This window comes from Ochotona curzoniae, unplaced genomic scaffold (genome assembly GCF_017591425.1).
Source record: "Ochotona curzoniae isolate NIBS_2020 unplaced genomic scaffold, NIBS_Ocur_1.0 scaffold_1037, whole genome shotgun sequence".
Taxonomy (NCBI): domain Eukaryota; kingdom Metazoa; phylum Chordata; class Mammalia; order Lagomorpha; family Ochotonidae; genus Ochotona; species Ochotona curzoniae.
The window spans coordinates 33,737,086-33,759,196 of record NW_024467083.1 but is presented as its reverse complement, the minus strand read 5'-3'; the positions used below and the strand labels follow the sequence as shown (position 1 = coordinate 33,759,196).

The 22,111-nt window shown below is 44.0% G+C and overlaps 1 protein-coding gene across 1 annotated transcript in view; it reads left to right on the top strand.

Annotated features, from left to right (window-relative positions):
- The window catches only part of GON4L (gon-4 like), a 61,319-nt gene that overhangs the window by 20,479 nt on the left and 18,729 nt on the right, over window positions 1-22,111 (top strand). The window contains exons 9-19 of the mRNA XM_040999033.1: window positions 471-590; window positions 1,032-1,205; window positions 3,351-3,543; window positions 7,844-7,945; window positions 9,045-9,073; window positions 10,683-10,786; window positions 15,553-15,751; window positions 16,244-16,330; window positions 16,679-16,850; window positions 18,201-18,345; window positions 20,367-20,517. Of these exons, the coding sequence (XP_040854967.1) occupies window positions 471-590; window positions 1,032-1,205; window positions 3,351-3,543; window positions 7,844-7,945; window positions 9,045-9,073; window positions 10,683-10,786; window positions 15,553-15,751; window positions 16,244-16,330; window positions 16,679-16,850; window positions 18,201-18,345; window positions 20,367-20,517 (1,476 nt within the window). The remainder of the gene's footprint in view (window positions 1-470; window positions 591-1,031; window positions 1,206-3,350; window positions 3,544-7,843; window positions 7,946-9,044; window positions 9,074-10,682; window positions 10,787-15,552; window positions 15,752-16,243; window positions 16,331-16,678; window positions 16,851-18,200; window positions 18,346-20,366; window positions 20,518-22,111) is intronic.

The window sequence follows — 22,111 nt, the reverse complement described above, 5'->3', positions numbered from 1 at the left end:
TGTTCTGAATTTTTGGTAATTGCTTCTTTTCTTTATACTTGTGTCATTTAAGTGTGCATCTGTACACTGTATCTCAGTTTTGATTGTTTCTGAATTTTTTATACGTATGGACAGGTACCATTTGGGTTTTTTTTGGTTCTTGCCTTGTTTTTGTTCAATTCTATGCTTTTGAGATTTATCTGTATTATTGCTTATTGCCATATTTTGATCGTTTTCATTGTCACATTAATATATCTTTAACCTGCTTATTAATATCTTCTTGAACTTGTTTGGGAAAAGACTTTTAACTGTTGGCTTATGTTTTTACGGAGTTGAAACACAAATGAGAATGGTGATCTTAACTGCTTTTTCTGCTTTAGGTTATTAAAGTTTTATGTAAATTTTACTTTCGCTTACTTATACCACTTGAATGATGTTTTGAATTGAGGCAGGGGGTATAAACTTAAAAGTGAACAGGGCTTGTTTTCTAGAGCTTAATGGAAAGTGATGTTGAAAGCACTGCTTCGTCTCCACGAGGTGCAAAGAAAACCAGATTGAGGCAGGCTCCTGAGATGGCTGAGACGGATGAGGAGAGTGGCCCGTTGTCAGAGGTAAATGAGCACTTTACAGAGAGGACGGGGTTGGTGCTGCTGTAAAACCAGATTATTCATCTGTGGTGATTCTAGCCTTTTACCTCTTTTCAGAGTGTCTTAAGTCAGTGAACAGTTACGTGATGGGAAAGAGCTTTTCTGAGTTCTCATGCAAAAATGTGTGCAACTAGAAGTTTCTTTTCCCCTTCTCTCATACCAGGTTTTCTAATAATTGTTCTAAAGCCATTTTTGGTTAGATTTCCTGCTTTTTGATAACTTGGAAATAAGATGAAACCTGGCTACAGTTTAGTACTTGACAATGCCTTTGTAGTGAAGACAAAGATGAGTAGTATTTGGAAAGCCCTCTGCTTTCTGCCTGTCCCCTACTTCCTGTTCCTCTCTCCATCTCTCCTTTCAGTTATTCAGTTATTTATTTATTTATTTATTTTTGTTATTTTTAAGCAGGCTGAGAAAGTTACCACACCTGCTGTTAGGCACATCAGTGCTGAAGTGGTACCCATGGGGCCCCCGCCCCCACCCAAGCCGAAACAGACTAAGGATAGTGCTTTCATGGAAAAGCTGCATGCAGTAGATGAAGAGTTGGCTTCCAGTCCAGTCTGCATGGATTCTTTCCAGGTAAAATTTGTAACTCTACATCACCGTGATGGTCCAGTATAATTATTTAGCTATTGCTTAGGTGAAAAAGAAAGCTACGTTTTTTAAAAGATACTACATTTTCTTTTTTTACAGATTTGTTTTTATTTGAAAGACAGATTTATAGAGAGGAGAGACTGAAAGATCTTCTGTATACTCGTTCACTCCCCAAGTGGCCATAACAGCTGGAGCTGAGCTAACCTGAAGCCAGGAGCTTCTGCTAGGTCTCACATGGGTTCAGGCTCCCCTGGTTTTGGGTTGTCCTCTCCTGCTTTCCCAGGCTATAAGCAGAGAATTGGATGGGGAGTGGAATAGCTGGGGCATGAACTGGTGCCCATATGGGATCCTAGTGGTTGCAAGAAGTATTTATACCCATAAGCCATTGCACCTGTTCTAGATACTGCATAACAAATAGCCATGAAATATCTTAGTTTTTTTCCAAGGTTTATTTATTTGAAAGGTCAAGTGACAGAGAAAAAGGAGTATCTGCTCTGGTCAGCAGAGCCAGAAACGTGGACAGGGAGAGGCAGGAGACCAGTGATGGTAAAAGTCTCTGCGAAGTCTCGCTTTATTGCTCCTTCACCTCTCCTTATATACTCTTTCGCCCAAGTCCTAATTTAGCCAGGAAATTGGGTACAGATGAGTCCAGTTAGTCTAGTGTTTTTGGCCACAAGCCCAGATCCTATTCCTGCCCATCCCAACAGAACTAATCAGCTCCTTAGCCCACAACAGGTATCTTCCATCTACTGGTTCAATCACAATCACCACTTGCCAGTAATAGCTGTGGCTAAGCAAAGCTGAAGTCAGGAGCCAGAAACTCTGTCTGCATCTTCTATGTAGCTGGCAGGAAACCAAGCTTTTGGAATACCATCCACTACTATCTCCTATGCATATTAGTGGAAAGCTAGATTGGATATGGAGGTGAGACTCGATCCTAGCATTCCAACATGGAATGCACATGTCCCAAGCAGTGGCTTAAATCATTACTCCTCCACAGTGCCCATTCCAAATTGTTAGTCTTTCATACTCTATTCAGTTTTTGCTATTTAATGTTAAGTGAGAATAGCATTCTTATTTTTTTTTCTTAAGTTTTCTATTTACTTATTTGAGAGGCAGATCTACATAGAGAGAGGGAAATACACAGAGAGATCATGCATCTGGTAGCTTACTCCTGAAAGGCCACAGTAGCCAGAGCTGGGTCACTTAGAAGTCAGGAGCCAAGAGCTTCTTCTAGGCCTTCCCTGTGTGTGGGAGACTCAAGCATTTGGGCCATCCTTCAGTAATTTTCTAGGCAGACGAGCATGGAAGTGGAACAGCAGCTAGAACCTGAACTAGCATCTACATGGAATGCTTTGGCAGCTTAACCCCTATGCCACACTGATGGCTCCTACAAACTATTTTAGAGTGTATGTTACAATTACAACTTTTGGTTAGACTTAAATGCTTGTCGTGTATATTTGCTAGAAAGGAGTTCATTCTCTTACATTAGTACAGTTATCAAAATCAGGTATCAGATTACTCTCATATTGTTGCTTGAGTAATGCGCATGTAAGGGTAAATTTTATGGCAAATGAAGTATATATCTCAATAAAGCTGTTTACAAAATAGTGACTTAAAACTGATGTCGCTTTTCTTAAATTTCAAAACTGTCGGCCCAAAGAAGTAGCCTAATGGCTATGGTCCTCACCTAGCATGCACTGGGATCCCATATGGCTACTGGTTCTAATCCTGGTGACCCCACTTCCCATTCAGCTCTCTGCTTGTGGCCTGGGAAAGCAGTCAAGGATGGCCCAAAGCTTTAGGTCCCTGCACCCGCGTGGGAGACCCAGAAGAGGCTTCTGGCTCCTGTCTTCAGATCAGCTCAGCTTTGTCCGTTGCAGCCACTTGGGGCAGCTACTTGGGGACTGAACCAGCGGAAGGAGGATCTTCCTCTCTGTCTCTCCTCCTCTCTGTATATCTGATTTTCCAATAAAGATAAGTAAATCTTTTAAAAAGAGATTTCTACAGTTATAATAAACATAGATTGTATAGAGGAGAGATTTTGTTGTTTAAGGCAGCTTAGAGCCAAGTGATAAGATTTAGAGCATTTTGAAACCTCATTCACTCTTTTTTTTTCTTCTTTCTTAGCCCATGGATGACAGTCTGATAGCATTCCGCACCCGTTCTAAGATGCCCCTGAAAGATGTCCCCCTGGGTCAGCTGGAGGCAGAGCTCCGTGCCCCTGACATTACTCCTGATATGTATGACCCCAATACGGCTGATGATGAGGACTGGAAGGTGTGGCTAGGGGGACTCATGAATGATGACGTGGGGAATGAAGGTAAGTGGTTGGTTTATAGTTAGTCTTTCAATCATTGGAAGCTTGAAGAATGAGGTATTGGGAGCTGGTACTGTGTGGGTATCAGGCTAAGCCTCTACCTGCAGTGCCAGCATCCAATATGGGCACAGGTTTTTTTTCCTGGCTGCTCCATTTCTGATCCAGCTCGGTGCTTCTGGCCAGGGAAGTAGCAAAGGATGGCCCAAGACTTTGGACACCGTACTCACCTGTGAGACCTGGCAAAAACTCCTAGATGTTGGCTGCTGCTTTTGGGTTGGCTCAGCTCCAGCTGTTGTGGCCATTTGGGGAATGAACTAGCGAATGGAAGATCTCTCTGTCTGTCCTGCTGTCTGTAACTCTGCCTTTCTAATAAAAATAAAATAAGAAGGAATTCAGTGTTGGGCTGGCACTGTGGCATTGCTGGTAAAGCTGCTGCCTGCACAGCAGCATCTCGTATCTGCTGGTTTGTTTCCCAGCGAGTAAAGCTGTCCCCTGCAGCCTGGAATCCCATGTGGTTGCTGATTAGAGTCCTGGCTGCTGTACTTCTGCTTTAGCTCTCTGCTAATGTTCCTGGGAAAGCAGTGGGGACTGTCCCAAGTGCTTGGGGTCCTCACTACCCACATGGGAGTAGTGAAAAAGCTCTTGGCTTCAGATGGCCATTGGAGTTATTTGGGGAATGATCTCCTGGATGAAATTTCTCTATGTCTCCTCTCCCTGTGTAACTGCCTTTTAAATAAATAAATTAGTCTTTATTTTTAATCTGTTTAAAGTTTCTTTGGAATTCTTTGAATGTCAGAGGACCTCTCTTGAAATGTGGAAGTAGACATCATGCATATCTAAAAAACAAATATTTACTTGAAAGAGTTCTGTGGAGGGAGGGAGAGTGAGATAGAGAGATCTTCCACCCCCCTGGTTCATTTCCCAAATGGCTCCAATGCCCAGGACTAGGCCAGGTCAAAGCCTGGCGGCCAGAACTCCATCTGGTCTCCCACTTGCGTGACAGGGACCTAAGTACTTGTGCTATCTTCTGCTGCTTTCCCAGGCTCGTTAACAGGTAACTGAATGAGGAATGAATGTAGCAGCTAGGATTGGATATGGTGGTCATATGGAATGCCAGCTTTGCAGGTTACAGCGATAGCTTTGTCTTCCACAATGCTAGCTATTATTCTGTATCTGCATATGTGGTTTGAGATTGTTTCAGTGCCTCAAAGCATTGTGTCAGTTAAAGGCCTTGGTGATGCAAGTGGGAGTACCCTGACTCTATCTGGAGGAAGGCTAAAGTCAGGATTCCCACGCTTCTTCCAGGTCTCCCACGTGGGTACAGGGGCCCAAGCACTTGGGCTATATACTTTTCTCAGGTATTGGAAATGGAACATTCTGGATTGAAGCAGTGCCCATGTGGGTTGCAATTGTTTCGGGTATGCTTATTGTGCTGTGTCTGAGTCTTGTCTCTGCCTCTCAGTCGGTTTCCTAGTGATGCACAGCCTGGGAGACAACCGTCATGGCTTGGTACTTAAGTCCCTTCCATTCATGTGGGACACCTGTTTTGTGGTTTGGGTTCCTGGTGTCAGCCTGTCCTAGCCTTGGCTATTGATGGCATTTGGGGAGAGAAGCGGTGGGTGGAAGAGCTGTTTTTAGTGTGTGTGGGTGAGGATTTATTGCTTTATTTAAAAGATGCAGTTACCAGGAGAGGGAGAAACAGAGGCCTTGTGTTGGCTGTTTGATTCTCCAGATGGCCACAGCACTTGCATCTGGGCTAGGCTGAAGCCAGGAACTCACAGCTCTATCCAGATACCCCGTATGGGTGGCAGGGGCCCAAGCGTTCGTACTGCCTTCCACTGCATTGCTCTGTGCTTTATCAGAGTGCTATATTGAAAAAGCAGGGGGACACATAATTTTTTAAAGATTTATTTATTTTTATGGTAAAATCAGATACATATAGAAGAAGAAGATGGAGAGGAAGATCTTTCATCCGTTGAGGCCGCCGCAACGGCCGGAGCTGAGCCAATCTGAAGCCAGGAGCCTGAAACTTCTTTCATGTCTCCAACGTGGGTGCAGGGTCCCAAGGCTTTGGGCCTTCCTCAACTACTTTCCCAGGCCACAAGTAGGGAGCTGGATTGGAATTGGTGCCACTGGATTTAGATGGGATCCTGGTGCGTGTAAGGCAAGGACTTCAGCTGTTAGGCTACTATGCCGGTCCCAGGTGTCCTCATCTTGAAAAGAGCTCATTAGTGAAACTGGTACTGCAGATGGAATCTTAAGCAACTTTGCCCCAAATCTTCAACTTCTCATCTCTGACTCTGCTTTAAAAAAAAAAAAAAGCTTAACAACAACAAAGAGGCTGCCAGGAAGTGACTTGTAGAAAGTATTATAGATATTCAACAGAGAATTCTCCTTCCAAGGAATAAATATTTTTTATGGTTGAAATAATTCCACACAGAAACGAAACATTTTACGTGTAAGTGGCTGTATAGAAACATTATGTTAGTCTAAGCTGAATATTTTTATAATTGTTTATTTATTTCGAAGTCAGAGTTAGACAGATCTTTAATCTGTTGGTTCACTCCACATGGTGGAGTTCCTTCAGTGTCTGCCGCATGAGTTCAGGAAGCCAAGGACTTGAACTCTGTATGTTTTTTATGGTTTATTTTCATTTTCTTGCAAAGTCAGATACACAGAGCAGAGGAGAAACAAAGATCTTCCATCTGTTGATTCAATCCCCAAGCCACTCTAATGGCTGGAACTGTGCTGATCCGAAGGCAGGAGCCCGGAGCCTCTTCCAGGTCTTCCTTGCAAGTGCAGGGTCCCAAGGCTTGTTGCTGTTCTCAGGCCAGAAGCAGGGAGTTGGATGGGAAGTGGGGTCGCAAGAACACAACCTAGTGCCGTTTTGGTATCCTGGCTCATGCAAGATGAGTATTTTAGCTACTAGGCTTCTGTGCCAGGTCTTTGAGCCATATTTTGTTGCTTTCCCAGGCACATTAGTGAGGAGCTGGATGTGACGTGGACAGCCAGGACATGAACCAGTGCCGATAATAGGATGCCGGTGTTTTATGCAGGAAGCTACACCACAGCCCTGGCACCATATAAACTGAGTATAAATGTTAATGTAAGGACTCACTAGGCCCCCTTGTGATGGCTCAATTCGCTAAATCTCCTGCAAGCCCTGGGATCACATATGGTTGCTGGCGCATGTGTATGGTTGCTGGCGCATGTGTCTGCTTGCTTCTTAACTTCCTGTCTAGCTCCCTGCTGTGGCCTGGGAAAACAACAGAGGATGACTGAAGGGCTTGGGGTCTGGCACTCTCGTGGGATACCTGGAGGAAGCTCTTGGCTCCTGGCTTTGGGTTGGCTCAGCTATGACCATTGTGGCAACTGTCAATCAATGGACAGATCTTCCTCTGTGTCTCTTCTCTGTCTGACTTTCCAATAAAAATAAATAAGCCTTTAAAAAATTTATTTGATTTTATCTTTTTGAAAGTTTGAAAGAAATGACACGTTGGGGAAAGAATGAGAGTGATTACTCTAATTTGCTGATTGGACACCAGATGTGTGCAATAGCTTGCGCTGGCCCAGGCTAAACCCTACAGCTCAGAGCTCCATAGTGTCTTCCAGAGACTCAAGCACTTGAGCTTTATTCATCACAGAATGTGGTAGCAGGAAACTGGATTCAAAGAGAACTACCTGGCACACAAACCAGCACTCTGACATGGTACCTTAACCTGCTGAACCGCATAGCCAGGCACTGACATTATAATTAATCAATTGCTCCTTATTTGAAAAGCAGTATGACAAAGGAGGAGCTCCGGTACAGTCCCCAGTGCCCACAGTATCCAGGGCTGGACTAGTCGGAAACTAGGAGCCTGGAGCTTGGTTCCTGTCTTCCACGTGGCTATCAGGGACCCAGCTACTGGAGGCCTCACCTGCTGCCTCCTGGGGTGTTCACTAACAGAAAGCTGGAGTTGGCAGCAGAGCCAGAACCCCGGCCCAGGCACTCTGTTGTGGCATGGGGCTGGGCTAAGCAGTGTCTCAGGTGCTAGGCCAGATACATGCCCCAGTAACTGCACTGAGTTCCAGTCTCCTGGCTTTTGACTCTGATCAGGGACTGTAGGTGGCATTTCTGGAATAAGTACTAGCTAGACATCTCCTCATAGTCTGTTTCTATATGCCTGTTATAATTTGTTAAAGAAAAAACAGTGTATGTACCATATGGAAAAAGATGATTGCTGAGTCAAAACTGCTATATTTTAACTGCAAGTTAGAATGTAACATTGGGAATGAGGGTCTGAAACTTTTTCTTTCTTAGATGAGGCCGATGATGATGATGACCCAGAGTACAATTTCCTGGAAGATCTTGATGAACCCGACACCGAGGATTTCCGCACTGACCGGGCAGTGAGAATCACCAGTGAGTCTGTGTGTTGAGAGGCTGCCTCGCGACTGTTGCCCATCTACTTTAGTTGACTTTTGTAGATTTCTGGGGGTGGAATGTTGGTTCATCCAAATAAGAACCTTTTCTTCTATCCAGTGTTTCCATGATTCTTTCAATTTATATATATATTCAGAAAGCCTCTCAGATTCATTTGTATATTCCACAGTCACGTATTGAGCCATTACTGTATGTCAAGGGTAACAGTTGAGTTACTGAGATGAGTAAAGCAGGGTCCCTGTGCTGTAAGTCAACTTTGCAGGGAGTACACAGAGAATGTTTTACTGCACAGTTAAAGATGGTAGGTGCATTTTTGCATATGCGAATGGCTCAGAAGTTGCTGTTCAGCGAACCAGCACCCATATGGAATCCCAGTGCATGGAAGGCAAGGATTTAGCCACTAGGCTGTTGCGCTGGGCCCATCTACTTTACTTCTTTATCATGGTTTTGAAAGTCATGTGGACAAGATAAGGGGAGAGTAACCTGCCCCCTACAGTGCACTTTATCAAGAAGCTAGATTGGAAATGGAGATAGGACTTGATCCTGCGAATATGGATATGGGTTATGGACATCTGAAACTGTGGCTTAACTCTCTGTGAAATAATACCTACTCCCTCTTGTAGCCTTATGTCATCTGCAGATTTGGTCAGTGTGTTTTCTGGGTCTTCTCCGTGATTGAAGGCATATTGAGTGGTTCAGATCTGAAGGCAGGGTCCTATGACGTACTGTTGAAACTTGTCACTTGACTCTATTTGGGTCTCTGGGTTGGTACAGGCAACTGACAATGAATTGTCATCTAACCCCCATGTTCTACATGGCTTTCCAGTGGTAGGCTTAGTGAGAGTAGTGCCCTGTGCTGTTCTCTCCTTTGTGTTACAATCTAGAGTAGGGACTGAGGCATGGTTGCAGTTTAGTAAATGTTTTGGAATAAATGGAAGATCGGTAAGAGGGCTTTGTCAGATGGCTTGCTGAAGAGGTTGCCTGCATAGCATCATAGCATTCTCCCTTATTGGAAAATGAAACTATGAAACTAATTTGTACTAACAGCATGCTTTATGCCTTTTTTTTTTTTCCCCAGAAAAGGAAGTGGAGGAGCTGTTTGAAACAGTGAGTAGTGATTCTTTGCTTGAGAATGTGAGATGGTGAGAGTAGATTATCCAGCAAGCTTTGTCCTTTGGTCCTGGGAAGTCTTCCCTTCAGAAGTGTGCTGTGACTGAACCATTCTCTTCTTGTCTACTTGGGAAAGAAAATAATGGCACAGGAATTTTGTTACTTAGTAAACTATTGATTATTTAAATGCCCATATTTATTGTTTTAAAGGATTTATTAATTTACTTGAAGGTAACAAGGGGAGAGAGAGAGAGAGAGCAATCTCTGATCTGTTGGTTCATTTCCCAGCTGGCAACAGCGTAGAGATTGGACCTGTTTTGAAGCAGGAGCCAGGAGGGTATTTCAGGTCTGCCGCATGGTGGCAGTTGCCCCACCACTTGTGCCATCTTCTGGTGCTTCTCAGGGAAATGGATTGGAATTGCAGTAGCTGGGACATGAAGTAGTTCCCCTGTGGGATCCTGGTGCTAAAATGGTGGCTTGACTTGCTATATCTCAATGCCAGCCATAATGTAGATTGTTCTTTGCAAAAATTTTCCTTGTAACCTTTGGAGGGTTCATTAATTATTTGTGCATCTTTTTTTTTTAAATATCTTACTTTTTTTTTTTTTTTTTTTAAAGATTTATTTTTATTATTTTTTCATTGGAAAGGTGGATATACAGAGAGGAGAGACAGAGAGGAAGATCTTCCGTCCGATGATTCACTCCCCAAGTGAGCGCAACGGGCCGATGCTATGCCGATCCGAAGCCAGGAGCCTCTTCTGGGTCTCCCACGCGGGTGCAGGGTCCCAAAGCTTTGGGCCGTCCTCGACTGCTTTCCCAGGCCACAGGCAGGGAGCTGGAAGGGAAGCGGGGCTGCCGGGATTAGAACCGGCGCCCATATGGGATCCCGGCGGCAAGGCGAGGACCTTTAACCACTTGCGCCACCGCACCGGGCCCAAATATCTTACTTTTTTTAAAAAAAAAGATTTATTTATTTTTATTGCAAAGTCAGATATACAGAGAGGAGGAGAGACAGAGAGGAAGAGCTTCCATCCGATGGTTCACTGCCCAAGCGGCTGCAACGGCTAGAGCTGAGCCAATCCGAAGCCAGGAGCCTCTTCCTGGTCTCCCACGTGGGTGCAGGGTCCCAAAGCCTTGGGCTATCCTTACCTGCTTTCCAAGGCCACAAACAGGGAGCTGAATGGGAAGCGGGGCCACCGGGATTAGAACCGGAGTCTATGTGGGATCCCGGGTGCGTTCAAGACGAGGACCTTAACCACTACACGAAGGCACTGGGCCCTATTTGTGCATCTTTGTAATGTATTTTTAGACTCTCCTGAGCACAAATGGTATCCTTTTGATATATACATCTCTCTACCGCTATTTCTGTGTAGCAGTTACCGTGTTGTGTTCTTATTGTTACACATGCTTGTCCGAAGGTCTTTCTTCTGGCATACCGGTTACACCCAGCGTGGGTTTGTGGGAGTCCTAAGCTGAGGCTGTAATGGAAGGTTCCTCTCAGAGCCAGAATGGTTCAGGTCTTGTAATGTGTAGCTGTCAGTTTCCCTAGCTACGGCTGGAATGACTTTTCTAGGCTCTTAAAAAGCCTCTTATTCTTTGTCCACAGTTCCAAGATGAGATGGGCTTCTCCAACATGGAAGATGATGGCCCGGAGGAAGAGGAGCACGTGGCGGAGCCGCGGCCCAATTTCAACACGCCTCAAGCCCTACGGTAGGCTAGCCAATGTCTTTGAGACATAGGATGCATGAAAGGGTGCTGAGGAAGTGGGATGCACATGTTTCCATCTGGCAGGAGCTTCTGTAGCAATGTGAAGATGCAGCGGCCTGAGGGGAGTCAGGAGTCAGGCCAGTCTCCTTATCATGGGGCAGTGCGGCTGTAGACCTAGCTGCGTCTGTTTGGGAAGGGAGAAAAAACAGTAGCTGGCGTCCACAGCAGCTTCTCCAGTTGAGTGTGCTGGAGCAGTGCGTGGGCCTGTGTGTGGCCAGCCACAGAGACAGCCCCCCACCCCAAATCCTGCCCTCAGTTGGGGGACTCATGGGGCACTTTCAGTCATGCCTCCATTGTCTGAAGCTCAGGAAGTGGACACATGTGTTACAGCATCTGTGATGGAAAGGCTGTAGTGTTTGTGATGGGTTTGCATCTGTGCTAATCTGTTACTGTGCAGTGTGAATCAGTATATGGTCGGTACGCAGCATACAGATGATGTCAGGATGCAGTTTGTGTTCTGGGTGGAACACAGCGGAGTAGATGTGTGGCCACTAATTATTCCTGTGGGCTTTCACTTTTTAGTGTTTTCTTCAAATTTGTACTGAGAGAGAGAGAGAAATGACCCCATTTCTGTGGGGAAGTGATAGAGTGATCCCGCTGTTTCACTACCCAAATGCCCTAGGTGGCTCTGGGACATGGGGCGAAGTCTGCAGCTGAGAACAGAATACAGCTCACTCACATGGGTTCCTGAGAGCCAGGGGCTTGAGCATCCATGCTGGCTCTTAAGGACTGCATTAACAGGAGGGTGGATGAGGGAGCTGGATTTGGCATTGGTCTGAAGCACTTAAATACAGACCCCATATATTGAACTTGTTTTCTTGAAACAGATTTTCCCCCTTTTACTTGGAAAGGGAGTGCTACTTGGAAAGGGAGAGTAAGAGTGAGAAGTGTATTGAGAGGAAGATCTGCAGTTAGGTGGCTTGACTTTCATGTGGCAGCAACAGCGGGGGGCGTGCCAGGGCCAGGCCATTTGGCCATTTGGGTGTTCCAGGTTGAAACAGGGACTGAAGCACTTGGGTAACTACTGCTTTGCTAGGCCTGTTAGTGAGCTGGATCAGCCTCTGGGTTGTGCTGACACCTGTGTATGTAGCTTGCTTGGGAGGTGGTGGTTTAATGCAGTGTGCCACAGAAGCAACAGCAACAGTTCTTTTAGAAGTTTACTTTTGGTATTTTACTGTGTCTGCTTCTTGCTTTGTACTTAGATCTTTAAAAAATTTTTTTTAAGTTTATTTCTTTTTATTAAAATCATTTTATGATATAGGTCCTTAGGTCCTGGGATTTCCCTTTCACCTCTCCAATATCTTCCCTCAATGAGTTTCCCTACATCATTATAATAGTGTAGTTCTTTTTTAAAAAATTTTTTTATTGGTATCATTATGATACAGTTCCTTACAACTTGGAATTTCTTCTCTCCTCTCACCAATTCCCTCCTTCCTCACTAGTTTTCCTATAGCATTAATATAGTATAGTTCCTCATACACAGTCATATGTCCATCATTGCGGGCATGGACAATGCTTAGAGTCCATCATCCCATTGTCAAGATATAGTAAACAGTTTCATTGGGAGTTCATATTTGCTGGAAGCAGAGAAGCGCACTGGATTGCATTCTCACATCTGGACATGATAGTCTCCACTACACAATTACTATACGTCTCCTTAAATGAAAAGCCACAATACAAAATCAATAACAGGAAGAAAAACAGAAATGTGCACATCATGAAGTTCAATAACCTGCCAGTATGTCTCCATAGTCTCCATTACACAGTTAATGTACATCCCCTTAAGTGAAAAGCCACCAAAAAAGCAACAACAGGAAGAAAAAAAGAAATTTAAAATTCCATGAAGTTAAATATATAGTTACTATATGACTAATGTGTCGCTGAAGAAATGAGAAAGTAAATCAAGAATCTTCTTGAAGAAAATTATTTTACTATATGAGTCATTGAAGAATTTAATCCTAAGAAAGTATTTTTGGGCCAGGCGGTGTGGCCTAGCAGCTAAAGTCCTTGCTTTGAACGCACTGGGATCCCATATGGGAGCTGGTTCTCATCCCGGCAGCTCCACTTCCCATCCAGCTCCCTGCTTGTGGCCTTGGAAAGCATTCGAGGACGGCCCAGAGCCTTGGGTTCCTGCACCCGTGTGGGAGACTTGGAGGAGGTTCCTGGCTCCTGGCTTTGGACCGGTTCAGCTCCAACCGTTCCGGTCACTTGGGGAGTGAATCTTTGGATGGAAGATCTTCCTGTCTCTCCTCCTCTCTGTATATCTGACTTTGCAGTAAAACTAAATAAATATTTAAAAAATATCAAAATCCTTGAGATACAGTTTTTTTTTTTTAATCTTTATTGGTGAAATGTGTCTCCTGTAGGCAACAAATGATGGGTTTTATTTTCTTAATCCAGTCTACTTATATATGTTTGATTGATGATTGATGTTTACCTTCAGGGTTAATATGAATGGATTGTAATTTGGTCCTGTCATTTTAGCAATGGGTTGTTCATTGGTTTAGTCTTCTGTTGTTATTTTACTGGGACGTTCTTCGCATTTGCTTTTTGTTTTGGTGGATGCTGTTTCTTTTCTCTGTCAAGAAAACATCTTGAAGTATCATTTGTAGGGCAGGTTTGGAAGGGGCATACTCTTTTAACTTTTGTTTATTGTGGAAGAATTTTATTTCATTTTCAAAGACAATGGAAAATTTTGCTGGGTATGATATTTTGGACTGACAATTTTTTTTTAGAATCTAAAATATGTTACTCCATTCTCCTCTTGCTTGTAGAGATTCCTGTGAGAGGTCTCCTGTGAGTTTAATTGGCCTTCATTTGTATGTCAGTTGATTTTTTTTTTCGTGCACACTTAATACTCCTTTCCTTATGTTCAGTTGAAGAGAGCTTGATTATCATGTGTCATGGTGAAGATCGCTTTTGGTCAGACCAATTGGGAATTCTGTGCCCCTCCTGGGTGTTGTTTCCCAAGTCTTTCTCTAGATTAGGGAAATGTTCCCTTATTATTTCATTAAATATACTTTTAAACCCAGCTTCTCTTTCTGCACCTTCTAGGACTCTCATAACTCTTCTATTTGGCCTTGTAATAGTATTTTTCAGTTCTTGAATACTGTTCTTTTTAGTTTCACCCATATCTGTTTCTTCCTTTGTACTCAACGGATCTTTAACTTTTTAAAAAAAGCAGCAAAAAGAACAAAAACAATGTCCCCAGAAATATCAAAAGTAGTGGCGTCTGTGTGGAAAGGGTGATGGGAGTAGCTAGGTTCCAGTGGGAACAGTGGATAAATTATTGAAGAAGCCTAGAAGAAAAATAAATGAAGAATTAATGAATTAAAGAAGAATTAATGAAGAAGCCCAAAAGCAGGAGCCTAGAGATCCCTGTGTTGGGACTTAATTCATCAATGAAGAATTCTGTCTTCTTGGAAAGAAAAAGAATAGTCTCTGGGCTGTGAGTGTAGAAGTATGAAGGAGGTGGGTGCTGTGGTGCTGTCCACTGTCGTCCAGGGCGTGATGCAGGGTGTGACAGTGGGGCTTCTGTCAGGAGACGAGATTGTGTGTGCACTAAATGGACTGTAAGCATGGGCGTTCAGGAGGATGGGAGTGTTTTTCTGTGTTTAAGCAATTTATTTTATTTTATTATTTGAATGGCAACATTACAAAGAGAAACAGAGATTTTTCTTGGCTGAAGCACAGAGCTAGGATTTTCTTCTGAGTCTTGCAGGTTGGCGCAGGGGTCTAAGAATCTGCACATTTTGATGCTTTTCCCAACATACTAGTTGGGAGTTAGATCAGAAGTGGAGCAACTGCGATTCCAACTGTTGCTCTTATGGGAGGTTGTCAGCACTGACTTAACTGAATACAGCACAGTTCTGGCCTCCAAATTCTGCATTCTGGTGAAAAATACATTTATAATTAGGAATGAGTTTACATGTTGTTTGTTCAGTATCTCAGAAAGGTGGTTTATTGTGCAAGACAAAACTGTTAAAAATAAGATATCACACAACTTGTGGTTGAGATCTGTCTCTGAAAGAGAAACTGTTAGACTCTTGGTGCAACCTGAGTTCTCCCGCACATGCATATGCAAAAAAACTGCGAACATCTACGGGTATAACTGTAAAAATCCTGGAATCACAGGGTCTGAAAACTGATCCCTGTATTCAGTCTGAATCTGTTTTGGGATTGGCGAAGAAATACTGAACCATGGAACCATCCCTTCCTGCCTCTCAGGGTGCCTGTTTGCAGGAAGCTAGAATCGAAATGGAGCTGGGACTGGAACCCTGTCTCTAGCATCGCATGCTGTCTGTCAGACCAGTTCTTGTTTCATTTCTGATACTTTAAGGTTGCAGTAGAAGACCTCTCAGAAAAACAAAATGACTAGTTTGTTCTAGTGGTGTGGCTGTTTTATCATCCAGATGTTTCTCTGCTGCTAGACTTTTATTTGGGTTCTTCTAGATATTTTCTGTGTGTTGGTTGAGTAATGAAGGTGGTATATGATGGGATCCAAGGTAGCTCAGAATCGTCGTGTTTGAATCGATACTAAAACATTTGGGAAAAGCTTTGAATGAGGCTTGAGGTTTGACTTGGCTCAGTTGGCCGTTGCGGGTCAGTGGTCAGTTGTTGAGGCTGTCTTGGCACACCATTTGAAGGGCTTGTGTGTGTTGTAGAGCTAAGGAACTGTGTATAATGCGTTAGCTTTGTCTTGGGAATAGGTTTGAGGAACCTCTGGCCAACTTGTTGAACGAGCAACATCGAACAGTGAAGGAGCTCCTTGAACAGCTGAAGATGAAGAAGTCCTCAGCTAAGCAGCCACAGGAGGTAGAGAGGGCTAAGCCTCGGCCCGAGAAGGTTCCTCAGACTCTGATTCTAGACGCAGCCCAGAGGAAGAGACTGCAGCATCAGATGCAGCAGGTAAGACTTCTCTCCCGAATGTGGTGTTGAGGATGCCACTGAGTTTTCCGTAGAAGCTGCACATAGCAGCTCTGTGAAGGTCAGTGATGGGATCTTACTACACTTGTGGCTAGGGACCATTGTATGGTCACTCGTGCCACTCAACAGGTCATCATATTCATGCCTTTATGGCTCAGGCAAGAAAATATGTCAGCATCCTGATGGTGTTCAGAGCTGCAGATTTCGAAAGGGGTCTTTTGTAACCCAATCTGAAGTGGGATAGCATCACCAGCAGGAGGAATATTTTATTTTGTCTCATCTCATTCCCTTGAGTTTGTCATTTTGGTGAGGAGAACAGTGTCTAGGAAAAGCACGCCAAGATCGTGTGTGTTGTGTTAATAGGCTCTCCAGAAAGCCAAATGTGTGAGAAAGTTGCAGATTCTTAGTGAGATGTCTCTAGTTGCTAAGATGTCTCTAGTTCCTCATGTCACCTTACTCTCTTTCCCTCCCCAGCATGTTCAGCTCTTGACGCAGATCCACCTTCTTGCCGCCTCCAACCTCAGTCTCAGCTCAGAAGCTAATACCACCAAGATATTTCTTGTAAGATTCCAGATATCCATCCCTAAGTCTAAATTCAGTAGGATGTGGAAGTAGGTTGGGGAATGGGCTTTGTGGCAGATTAGACAAAGCGACTGCTGGGATGCATGTAAAGTGTTAAGTCTTTGCTGGAGTCTGAGCATCCTCCTCAGCGTGAGGCTCACATGTCTGATGAGGCAGGAATGACTGAGTGTGTCACAGACAGAATCCGTGAGTCCTTGAGGACTGAGTAGAGGGTCTTCAGGGCATAGTGTGAGTTTTCACCAGGACGGCAGCTACTGTGGGGCAGAGGGCTGCTGGGTTGTGTTGTCTAGAAGAGTGTTCAGTACCCACTGTGTGCTTTGTTCTCAGAAAGAGCTGGGAGTCTTTGCCCAGAGTTCCATCGCCCTTCACCAGCCGCTGAACCCCACGTTTCACACGTTGTTCCAACCGTGTAACTTGATGGGAGCTATGCAGCTCATTGATGACTTCAGCACACATGTCAGCATCGACTGCAGTCCTCGCAAAACTGTCAAGAAGCCTGGTAGGGGACAGATGTGTCACCTTTGAGTTTTTCCTTGCAGTGAGAGTTGAGTCTTGTTTCCTAGACAGTTTCTGGGGGTAATGTCCTAGGAATGAAGAACACAGGATCTTTCTTTTCTTCCGATCTTCCGTTCTTCCCTCCCTCTCTACCTCCCTTCCCTCTTTCCTTCCTTCCTTTCTTTGTCTTTCTCTCTCCCTTTGTTCTTTCTTTGCTTCCTTCCTTCGTTCCATCCTCCCTCCCTCCTTCCCTTTCTTCCTTGCTGCTGTCTCTCTCTCTTTCTTCTGTTTGTTTGCTTTATTATTATTATTATTATTATTGGAAAAGCAGATTTACAAAGAAGCAGAGATAGAGAGAAAGATCTTTGCTGCACTGGCTCACTCCCAGGTAGCTGCAGTGCCTAGAGCTGAGCTGGTTTGAAGCCAGAGTCAGGAGCTTTTTCTGGTTTCCTGTGTGGGTGCAGGGTCCCAAGGATTGGCCTGTCCTCGACTGCTTTCTCAGGTGACAGGCAGGGAGCTGGATGGGAAGTGGAGTAGCTGCAATATGAACCAGTGCCCATGTGGGAACCCTATTCATGCAAGGTGATGACTTTAGCCACTAGGCTACTGTGCTGGCCCCACAGGATGTTTCTAGTTTCTTCCTTCTCTCTTTTTTCCTTGGTTTGTGCTTGCTTACTTTTGAGGTGCTGGAATTATAGTAATATTTGTGCTTAGGTAAGATTTGGAGGCAGTAGACAGAGTGGTGTGTGAAGGAAAACAATGTGGAGTCAGGGCTAAGAATTGGAATACATTGGGCTTAAACATTAACAGGTTAACTTGGTGGTTGTTAGTCAAGATGGGTGTCACATGGTGAAGACTGGTTGTGTTTAAAATTTTCTCTTTGAGATTAACTCATTATGTTTCCCTTAGTGATTACAGGCATGTTTCTCCAATTTGAGTGAAATGTGGATGTTGGAGTTAGTAAGAGGGCTTTAATCAATTTGCAGGTTTAGTTTCTGTGTTTTTGAGTCAGTAACTTGTAAGAACATGTTTGCTGTTGACTTTAAGCCACGTGTTTACTTGTGTTTTGCTTCATGAGCGTCAGAGCCACGTAGTTGTGGCTTGTTTGGAATTGCGTTTGTGTTTGGATTTGAGTTAAAATGTTTGTATCTTATTAAATTGAATATGTAAGGAATCTTGAGTTAGTCAGTGCAGAATTGATATTTCAGTATTTTTTGCAAGATCTTTGGTCTTTCCTATGTAAAGGATAGCTAGGCAGGTAGAAGACATCTGCATTTACATGTACACGTGTATGTGTGCTGTGAAGCCCTGCTGGTCCTAGACTGCTGTTTGTGACAGATACTTCTTCTTACAGCCTCTGAATTTCCCTGTTTGCCTAAGCAAGTGGCTTGGATCCTGGCCACAAGCAAGGTTTTCATGTATCCGGAGCTCCTGCCAGTGTGTTCCCTGAAGGCAAAGAATCCCATGCATAAGGTGACCTTCACCAAGGCTGAGGACAAGTAAGTGGGGAAGCAGGATGGACTGTGCAGGCAGCAGTGTGACAGGTAGAGGGAGACGTGGACACCGAGAAGGTGTAGGTGATGGGGTGTGTGCGTGTTGCAAGAATGCCAAGGCTTGCTCTCCTCAGATATGGGCATGGGCATTTTTGAATCATTTGTTATAAAATTAGTGTTACCATTCTAATGAAGGAATGTTTTTAAAGTGAAGTGTTACGTGTTTCCCTCCTGATCCAAGAGAATGGGTTTTCTCTTAAATTTCCAATAAGCGGTAGATTAACTTGGTACGTAGGTGTCATTTGATGCAATTCACGTTTATTTTTTATATATTTGAAACGAAGAGCTGTTAGATTGTCTCACGCAAAATGTTAGATATTCTGAGCACCAGAAAGAATAACTCAGCCAAATACATGAAAAGAATTTAGATGGCTTTTATTTCAGGGAACCATTTATGGGCTTTCCTTCCCCATGCAGCAGAAAGGACAAATGTGAAGGAGTGGGCTGCAGAGGAAGAAGAGCGTGGAAGAGACAGGGAGGGGCCCTTTTAAACTCCCATGTCGGGAGTCTCCCATGTTGGTGCAGAGGCCCTAACCTTGGGTCATCTTCTGCTTTCCCTGGTGCATTTGGAGCTAACTGGATTACAAGTGGAACAGCTGGGATTCAAACTGATGCTCATAAAGAATGCTGACATCACGGGCCAGAGTGAAATGCTTAGCTTGCTATTCCACAAGAACAGTGCAATATAATTGTTTTCCTAGGATATAATTGATATTGTTTTGTTATCCTCTAGAGTATACTAAATGTGCATATAAGAGACTTTTTAATGATCCTGGACTTTTTCTTGTTTGGTTTTGCTTTTGTTGCTAAGATTTATAAGAACTTTTATGAGAGGGTTTTATTTTATTTTTTGAAAAGATTTATTTATTTTTATTGCAAAGTCAGATATATATAGAGAGGAGGAGAAACAGAGAGGAAGATCTGGCTGATGACTCACTCCCCAAGTGACTGCATTGGCTGGTGTTGTGCTGATCCGAAGCCAGGAGCCAGAAACTTCCTCTAGGTCTTCCACGTAGGTGCAGTGTCCCAAGGCTTTGGGTCGTCCTCAACTGCTTTCTCAGGCCTTAAGCCTGGAGCTTGATGGGAAGTGGAGCTGCCAGGTTTGGAACTGGTGCCTATATGGGACCCTGTCGCTTCCAAGGCAAGGACTTTAGCCACTGATTCATGGTGCTGATCTGTGGAGTATTTCTGACAGTGACATGATTATTCATCAAGATTCTAGGTATGTTTTTGGTTTTTGATGTGCGAGTACATCTGCACATTGCTTGTTCTAGCTGTGTTTATTGTGTTAGAATTGGTACTGAGGCATCTCCTCCGCACCTGTATGTATTTGTTCATTTTATATTTTTGTGTTGGAGTGGTTCTCCTTCCTTCATAATCTTTAAAACCCCCTCTTTATTATCAATGAAAAGCTCATCATGATCTTACATTTTTCTCAAGATTTACTCCCAGTTTATTTCAACTTATTTATGAATCTGTGCGTGTTTTTGAAATATACATATATAGTTATATATATGTAGAGAGAGATACCGAGATCTTCCGTCTGCTGTGTCACTCTCCACATTTTGCTAATGGCCTGGGCTTGAACAGGTTGTCAAGGAGCCAGTGTAGCTTTATGCAGGGTCTCTTTGTGGGTATTGGGGCCCAAACACTTGATCTATCTTCTGATTCCTCAGATGCCTTAGCAGGTAGTGGAGTTAGAGTAGCCAGGACACCTACTGGGCAACACTGGCATATGTGCCCAGTGCCAGTGTTACAGGCAGTGACTTAATCCACTAAGCATAGTATTGTCCACCTCTGCTTTTGTGCATACTGCTTATTAGTACTTACACATGGGTAATGTTTTCTGTTGAGTAACCATTAACTTTTTCAAGAACCTAATGTGGACAAAGTAGATTGTTAAATGTATGGAGTTCTTTCTGGCGGCTCTTTGGAAGTCACGTTTAAGGTTGTTGCTCCTTTCTCAGTCTGCTAGCTTTAGGACTCAAGCATTTCGAGGGGACTGAGTTTCCTAAGCCACTAATAAGCAAGTACCTCCTGCCCTGCAAGAGTGCCCACCAGCTGACCGTGAGGATCAAGAATCTCAGCATGAACCGAGCCCCTGACAACATCATTAAAGTGAGTGCCACCTGTGTGCCGCCCCTTCCCTCCCTTTCTCCCCCTGGCCTTGGCACACCACCCAGTGCCCCTCTGCCTTTGCATCCATCCACTCCTCCTCCTCCCACACCTTGCCTGTGTCCCTTCCCCTGCCTGCCCTCCCTTTGCCCCTCTGCCTGTGCGTCCACCCCCTCTCTGCCCCCTGCACCCCTCTGCCTGCACTGCGGGTTCCTTTCCCTCTATTGGTCTCAGTGAGAAGTGGGGATCCCTTTACTTTAGGCTATTTCCTGTCACCCATTTGCTAGGCTAATTCCCTCTTACCTTTCAGGGCATTGATCCTGTGTTTTCTTCTGTTGCATCTTCAATCTTCCCTTCTCTTAAGAGTATTTCCCCTAAATATAACAGTATTTCAAAATGTTTATGGAAATGGAATTAAAAGTTTTACTGGGGCCTGGCATGGTAGCCTAGCGGCTAAAATGCTCACCTTGCATGTGCTGGGATCCCATATGGGATGTGGTTCATGTCCCAGTGGCCCACTTCTCTTGCAGTTTCATTCTTGTGGCCTGTGAAAGTAGTCAAGTTTAGCCCAAAGCCTTGAGACCCTGTACCCGTGTGGGAGACCAGAGGAGACTCCAGGCTCCTAGCTTTGCATTGGCAAAGCTTTGGCCTTTGCAACTACTTCGGGTGTTTATCATCAGACAGAAGATTTTCCTCTCTGTCTTTCCTCCTCTCTGTATATCTGATTTTCCAATAAAAATAAATTCTTTTTAAAAGTTTTTTTTTTCTGTAACATGTTGAAACATGTTCATTGCTTATTTATTTAATGAGAAAGGGTTTTCCTTCTACACCCAGTGGCTGCCCATTCACTAGCTTTCTCATTGCTGTCTAATTTGGGGCCCGTTGATGCTGGCCACATTGCTGTCATCTCTTTCTCTAGCTGATTGCTCAAGGTCTAGTTCGGTGTGCCTGGAGTGGCGTGGAAAGTCTACTCCCTTCCTCCCTTTGACTTTTTCTCCTGAAACTTCATACTGCTTTAATTGTAACCAGACCAGTCTCCTCTTGTGCTTTAAGATAGTTTCATATTGGGTCTGGCACAGTGTCTCCAATGGATAATCCTCCACCAGGATGTGCCAGGATCCCCTATGGGCACTGGTTCATGTCCCAGATGCTCCGTTTCCAGTTCAGCTTTTGGCCTGGGAAAGCAGTGGAAGATGGCTCATTGCCTTCCAGTCCCGCACTTTTTTGGGGGACCTGGAAGAGTCTTCTGACTCCTGGTTCTGGGTTGTCCAGCTTTGGCCTTTGTGATCATTTGAGGAATGAACTGGTGGATGGAAGATCTTTTTCTCTGTCTTTTCTTTTCTGTGAATCTGCCTTTCCAGTTAAAATAAATAAATCTTAAAAAAAATAAGTCATGCTATTGCAGTTGAAGTTTATTCTCTCCTGCTTTGACTCATGCAGCCAATGCTGTTCCGTTAGCCTTACCTTCTTTTGTTCTTGTTAGAGAAAATGTTTCTTTGTGCCAGCTATGTTTTGTGTACCTTTTTGGTTTTTAATTGTAAGATTCATTAATGTATTTAAGAAAGTGAAAATGTCACAAAGAAGAAACACAAAGAGA